At 48.3% G+C, this 7,655-nt stretch overlaps 1 protein-coding gene across 2 annotated transcripts in view; it reads left to right on the top strand.

Annotated features, from left to right (window-relative positions):
* The window catches only part of LOC106745747 (visual system homeobox 1-like), a 67,062-nt gene that overhangs the window by 29,978 nt on the left and 29,429 nt on the right, over positions 1 to 7,655 (top strand). For both annotated transcript variants that reach the window (XM_014621631.1, XM_014621630.1), the window contains exon 3: positions 6,525 to 6,615. In XM_014621631.1, the coding sequence (XP_014477117.1) occupies positions 6,525 to 6,615 (91 nt within the window). The remainder of the gene's footprint in view (positions 1 to 6,524; positions 6,616 to 7,655) is intronic.

Below are 7,655 nucleotides of genomic sequence, written 5' to 3'. Positions count from 1 at the left end.
GGGAGGGGGGGGGGGGAACGAATTTTCAATTACCACGTACAATAGGGCGGGTAATTCCCAGTTTAAAACGTCTTCGTATACGCGCGCGCGCGAACGAGCGAGCGAGCGAGCGGACGGGCGGGCGGTCGCGAGAAGAGTCGTCCTGAAAAGATTTCCAAATTAAATTTCGGGATTAGTACCCGGGTTTAATGCGGACAAGTGATAGCAGAAGACATCCCAAGGGTGTGCTACGTGCTACCTACCTCGGTTCCCCCTACCGCACCCATGGGACCACCATATACACGGTCCCACTGTGTGGTAACGATGTGACGACGATGCGTCGTTCGTCCCCTCGCTCGTAACACTTCACGCGTTTCCATTTGCTGGATGTAAACTCGGTCGCTCCTTCTCGCACTCTTCTACCTTTCCTTCTTACCTTTCTTTCTTTTTTTCTCGCTGTCCTCCCTTACCTCCCCTCTCTCTCTCTCTCTCTCTCTCATTAGGACGTTGATCTTTGCCCGCGCGAAATGTCTGATCTGCTGCTAGTTGCTATTGCTGCTAGGGGCTCGGTCATATACTTGTTTCACTCTAAAGGCTAAAAGTGCAATCTAATTCAGTTACAAAGAACAAACTTACTGTTTAGGGACGCTTCTACACCCGTCTCGTCTTCGCACACGAAAAACAATCATCAGCAGCGCGTAACGCTCGGCGCGGCTCGTATTAGAATATCAATTATCCGGAAGGATCCGGCTAGAGCCAGGCTGCGAAGCTGGTTACTTCGGGGCGAGTAGTCCGCGCGTAGCGGGGTTTAAGGCCTTAACAGCCACTAAAGCGAAAGCCGGCCTCTGTCTCGCTCTTAACCACGGCCAACAAGCCGTGTTAGACGAAGGGGTAGTTTGAGAGCCGCCATTGGCCATCCACGCTCCTTATCGTCGGTTGCCTGGTAACCGGCCTGCCACCGACACACGTGCAACCCACTGATGGCAACCACCCCGCAGCCACCGCCGTCGTCGTCGTCGTTGCCGATGCACACCACCGAGGACGAGCGTAACCCACCACCACTACCGCCACCACCATCACCACCACCGCCTACCAATACCACCACCAAACACCTTCACCGTGTGCCACACCGTGCGGCACACCGTGCCGCGCACCATCGGCGCACGCAGTGAAATTTGTCCAATTTGCGAGGACAAAAATATCCCACCTGGTTGTACGCGCGGTGGAAATACTCCTCGCGCATTTTTTTCCCTGTCACAAGATCATTTCCGGTCGGCCGGAATTAATTTGGAACGCGCGCTCGCTTCGGGGCTTTCGCAATACTTCGGTTTATATTTACGCGGGCGGTCCTGAGAACGATGAGACACAAAGGCAAGTTATTCTTTCCTCCGCGACGGGCGAGAGCGGGGTGATTTTGCTGTTCTAAACTGTCGTGTGACGTGTCGCTTTGAACTTTCGCGTCCCTTTGAAGAAGCCGAGACCGTGCGATGATTAAACAACGCTCACTAAGTTAATACGCCGAGTTAAACGTTGCGTTTTTATTTATACACTCGAGCGGATAAAATATTTCTGTTCTCCCGGATCGAGGAGACCGTGCGAGGCAACCCTCATCGGCCGGCGCTTCCATCGCGCGCGTGCACTTTCTCGTCGCGCCCATGCGCACTTCCCGAGGTCCTTCCTTATGAAGAAACACCGAGAGGGCAACGAGCGAATGCGCTTACGAAGTGAAACCACCGTTGTTGTTTCGACAAGTGTGGATTTCTAACGCGGACACACACGGTGGACGTCCGATTTCCACAATCTCCTCGAGGGCCTCCTTCGAACGCCGCAGGGTAAATCACGCGACAGATGCGCGCGGAGTGTAACCTCGCGTTTCAGAATTTCGAAGTTGACAGAGGGTACACGCAGAAAAATATCACTTGTATCGAGCGGAAAAGCAACTACTCAGTTGATTTTTCTTCTTTTAAGTAATGGTTATTTTAAACGAAAGATATTTTTCTCTTGTTATAATAGTATCGAAATATACTCATCATAAACATGAAAAAAGTTCATCATCGTTTTACTCAAAGGAAGTTTGTTCTTTTTTCAAGAATATTATAAACTTATATTTGATGAATACATTTTATTACTATATCGAGGAAATATTCTTTACTCAAGACAACCATCATTAAAAAGAAAGACAAATCAACCGAGTAATTGTTTTCGGTGCGTAAGCGCTGTCGTCATGTGAATCATCGGTCCTACATCGAGATCGAGATTAATCGTTGCGGGACGTCGCCGATGGACAGCTACCGTCATCGATAAAACCGCGAATTATTCTTCCGTTGTCGGAGATCCTTGAGTCGATCGTAACAAACGCGAAATTAGCTATACAACGGTGGCTACGAATGGGCCGTGGAAACGCGCGATCGGTGTGTTCGCTTTTCGGCCGGACGAGTAATTATTTTTCGAGAGCTCGCTCGCGGCGACCCTTTGGGAAATCCTGGATGGAGGTCGCGGCGGACCCGAGGGCGCTGCGAAGGGATTAGGGTCCGGATAGGCAGGCAGGCATGCAGGCAGGAATTAGATGGCCCGACTAACGCTTCGCGTATTGACGCGCGCGTCGACGCACACGCGCCTAATAGCTAACTAGATTTGACTAATCGATTCGGTTACGGACTACTACTTAGACGACGCGCGCCGTTACCTCGGCATCTAACGCGATATCGATCACCCTGCACGCGGTCGGACACTCGCGGATTGTAACGAAAACAACTCGGACAACGGGGATGAAATACGATGTTTTCGGATCTCCCGTAAACGTCCGTCGCAGAGAATCCTATTAAAATAACTGCCGACGGAGATGCAGACGATGTAGCCGCGCGTTGTGGCCGATAATACGAGGATTCACTTATTATTCTAAGAAGAAACGGCTCGAGAACCGCGCTTCTACTCGCTGACGTTCTCAACGGGAGGAAGTAGTCTCTAGTGATTTCAATGCTACTACCCGTTGTCCGGAAAATTCGAAAATTTGTATACTCGAAATGTTTCCCGTTACGCGTCCGATTGGAGAGTTGCTTAATTCGTATACAGAAAAAAAGTGCTAGATTCAAGTTAACAATTACTCCAATATTCCTTAGCAAATTTTCATTTGGATTAACTAAATATTACTTGAATGCAAGATTTTTTTCTACGTTCAAGTGATATATTTACGTGATCTAAGTAAAATTTGCTAACGAATATTGCAGTAATTATGTACTTGAATCTAGCTTCTGTTTTCTGCGTGTCAGTCACTTAAATATATCTAATCTTGTTTTTTGTAATTATTGAATATAAACGCGGTCTAGTGGTAAATTTATAAAAAAATGAGCAATGAAACAACCAAAATTTGAACTAATTGTGTTTTTTATACGATGTGAACACTTAAATAATGTCTTAAGTAATACGATTTTGGCAACTCATCCTTACTTTCCGAGATATCGGCTTGTTATTATATAGATTGTCTCAACATAAAGAAAACACCTAAATATCTTCTTTGCTTTTAATAATATGAGAAATGATTAGAGCACAATTCGAATGGTTTCGAAGAAGGAATATCGTAGAAGGGCAATTTTTTTACGGTCATTTCTTTCGATTTTTTTTAAGATTCCCATATTTAAGTCCGCAGGATATTCTTTTTATGCCGAGACGCTCTGTATGTTATCATACTCAGTTTTTTAGAAACCAATTGTTTGCGAAGGCACTCTTATGTTTTCATTTCGCACTTCGTACGAGGAACCGCGAGGACTTAACGAGGCGTGGACATTCACCTCGGCGCGGTGTTTCGCCGTGTGATGCTTCCGGCGGTAGAGCGGTAAGATTGATTCGACGCTTTGAGGTAAATGAGCGCACTTAAAAACCCGCAACAAGAAGGCAACGTTGCACCGGTAGAGGGAGCGTAAAGAGGCCTCTTTGCAGCACCGAAAACAATGCACACCGCGAGCCGTAAGCGTCGCCGCGCGGCACTCGTAGCTTGAAATATTTATTTTTCCCTCCCTCGCCCGCCTCTCCCTCGCTTTAGCTATTTCCCCGTTCTTACAACGCGTACAAACGCACTCAGCCGTGCATTGCGCTGCGCACCGCCAGCGTGGCCGGGTGTGCTGCGCGATAATTTCCGATCGGGCGCGATAATTCACGCGAAGAGCCGGCCACGTCGTCGTTTATCCACGATAAACAATAATAAGGAAGCCGCGTCGATGACCGTTATCTCCTTCGGAGTGCTTTTCACAACGCGCTACACGATTGCTACACATCGCTCATGAGTCGAGAATGCAAATCGCGAGTGCCGGCGAACGCGAGTTCGTCTGCACTCGTAACAGGGCTTGTGCAAGCACAGTGAGCGAATTGTTCGACAGGAGGCACCGTGGCCGTGGAATTCCTCTCGACGGTTCGTTCGCTCGCGAAGGAACATTCTCGATCGCGCTGTTCGCGAGCACACCGCGTTGAGTCGCGCGATAAGGATAATTATAGGCGGAAATTGCCGTTAGGTAATCGCGTGACTATTATTTCGCGCGCTTTCGAGAACGCTGAATGCTACGTTAATTGCGGGTATTAAGATGCGATCTCACGATTTTGTCGATTGCGCGAGAATTGCACGTAAAAAACGTGGACACCCGGACGCCCGTGTAGGAAATTTCTCGGTATCTAATTGGGATTCAACCCGATTTCCCACAGTAATGATGGATTATATAATTGGGAAATCTATGCAGGTTCGGGTTAAGCCGCGACTTCACACGATGTGGCAAATGTAGGCGAACGTAGGTAAACATCGGCAACATACGTGATAATATAACTTATTTTGAGGCAACTTTCACTAACTATTGTAAGCGGAATTCACGCTCTATGTGGGGAAATTTCTATGCGGTGTCGCACGCGCACAAAGTGTCATCGGGATATCGGCGCGGAACAAGGGGAATCCGCGCAGGGCCGATCTCGCGCGCACTAATGGTGACGTCAGCGAACGTTTCAGACTCCAATTAGTCGAGAGACACGTATAATTGGAATTAAGCTCTTAATTACTAGTTAATTAGCCAGCGGCGCGGCACCGGTGGCGGCGGCGACGGCGGTGCTAGCGGGAACAGTAGTATAACGAGAGTTACCCTTAGGGAAGAGCCTCATTGTGCGCACAGGCGCCGCTCCGGGCTGCTTTTCGCTCGTTAATTTGGCATTAATTTACAATTGATAATTATTTTCGTACCGCGGCTTCTGTTCGCGGCACCGTGCGCGCATCGACGACGAGCATCCCTTATGACGAGCTCCGCGCCGCATCCCACCGCCCCGTCTGCGGTACCGCGCGTACGAAAAATTGCCGCTTATACGCGCGACGCACAGCCGTGCTGAAAAAGAGAGAAAGAAAAAAAAAAAAGAAAACCCGACGGACCGCGGATAATTGCGATGCTCGAATTTTTCCCGACGAGATATCGCGAGCATGGCTCCGAGTGGTGCGCTGAAGAGAGATCTATTAATTAACCTCTCCCAGCTCATGAAGGTTTTATGAGATTGTTTCCGCACACTCGAGACTGCAGACAGAAATAGATGCTCAGTGCGTCGTGTTTGTGAGAAAACGTTAGTTTCTGATAATTAGTCGTTGTTCCGGGGAGGAATTTGAGATGTTCCATTTTTCATACGCCAAATGTTTTGGTTGCGAGAGCCAAAATTTGATTTTCCGAGACGGAAATGGAAAAGGTTCGATTCAAGGAACCAAACCTCTGGTTCAAAGAAAAAATGTTGATTCTTACAATCAAAACATTTATTTGCTCCAATTCAAATGACAATTTTATTTGAATCAACTAAGTGGGCTTCTCAGTGCAGATGACGGTATTCATTTACGCTAAAAATGATAAAAGGCACCTTGAGGGAGAAAATGGCAAGGTGTAACGTTGAAGAAACGGGTTTGCTGCAAAGCGAAGTGTATTAATCTGTATTACGAACGTTAATCTCCAGCCTGTTAAGGTCCGAGCATCTCCGAGATGTTCCTTTTTCTTCTCCGCACGAGGCACGGAGGAGCATAAAAATTGACGAAAAATCAATTACGGAAATGCAAAACTCGCCCGCTTTTAGGCACGCAACGGGGTAGATATCCGGGGCCCGAATCATTGGCAAGTCTGGTATAATAGGTAATTTGATACGCAATATGCACGCGGCTCCGACACACAGGAGCGTATAATTATCAATTATACAGATAATGCTATACCAAATAATGAGCCGCGCAGGGATTCGCTAAAATATTAATACCGTCACGTTATTAATATTTAATATCCTGAGATTTTTGTAACGCGAGGGTGGAGCGTTAATTCCGTTAATTCGGCGCGTTCGTTCCGTTTCACAATTACGCGGGCGTGTTAACAAAACAGCACCGCGACGGTCTCGCTCGCGTAATACGCGCTTAACGGTGATAATAATTCCTCCGTTTTCGCCGGCGTGAGCGTCGCGAACTCTCCGTGATTTCGTGTAGTTCCTTCTTTTTAAGACCACCTGGCGATAACAGAGCGAGAGAATATCCCCGATCTGCTTTTCTGTTATTACAGGTGTCGGGCACAACATAGAGTCGGGCAAGGACTTCACGGTGGACGGGCTCTCGGGTTTCAGCAAAAAGAAGAAGAAGAAACGCCGTCATAGGTGAGCCTCTGACAGAAATTTTCGCTTTCCTCTATCTCGTTCGTGTTTCTCGCCGCTCGCGCGCCACGATGCGCTCGAATCGGGGATACTTTGCTCGGCTTGTTTCAATCACTAAAATCAAACATGTCGGCGAATACTTGACTCGAAGCTTGAATATCGCGATACCTTACACGGCGCCTACATCGCGTATCGATCGTCGCCGACTCGTCTCTTTGTTCCGAAGTAAAACGCCGGATTTGGCGGGCGCGCAAAGTAATCTCGGCGTTCGGCGCGAAACTCGAAACGCGCCGAATGAAATATTGCGGAACCTTCGCGTTGCACCGCGTCGTAGCGTTATTCGTTCGTCCGATGAGCGTCGAAGCAATCGCTGATACGAGCGCAATACCTCGCCGACGCGGCGAGATAATTGCGCGGCGCAATAACGAGCGGAGAGTTCAATTGCGTTCTTCGAATTAAACGGTATAAGTCATCTCTCATTGTGATCGCACGCGAGGAGCGTGTAAATACGCCCGAGAGGCACGAAATAGCGGTATCTTCTGTATTAGAACCTAATTATCTCGACGATGGCCGTTCCCGGCCGACGGATTAATCATGTTGCGTTAACGAGCGACGTCGCGGGTATTTGTCATACGCACGTTCAACGTCGGCCGACCGATCGACTAACGCGTATTTACGCAACTCCGCGGGCAATATCTCCGTTTGAAAATCCGAGGAACCGATAGAGAATTATCTCGTTATTTATAGAAACATCGGCGCGCCGGGCCGGGACACTCCGTAATTGCGCGCATTCTTTTGCGTTTGACAAACGCGCGCGACGCCTCAGTCATTTTAACGCATGAAAGGGGAACTAATTCAGAAAGCGAAATGTAATTATACTCAGCGCGGCCAACGCGTAACAAGCAAATAGTTTTTCCTCCCTCTCTTTCCTTTTTATCACACGGCAACGATTTAAACGTCTCTAACCGCAATAATTAAAAACATACAGAGCGCGCGTTGCATTCGCCACGGTTATCCCCTAACGTCCCTCCCCCCCCCCCCCC

Source organism: Dinoponera quadriceps, unplaced genomic scaffold (assembly GCF_001313825.1).
Source record: "Dinoponera quadriceps isolate SergipeBrazil2010 unplaced genomic scaffold, ASM131382v1 scaffold1658, whole genome shotgun sequence".
Classification (NCBI taxonomy): Eukaryota; Metazoa; Arthropoda; class Insecta; order Hymenoptera; family Formicidae; genus Dinoponera; species Dinoponera quadriceps.
This window is presented reverse-complemented; position numbering and strand designations above follow the sequence as displayed.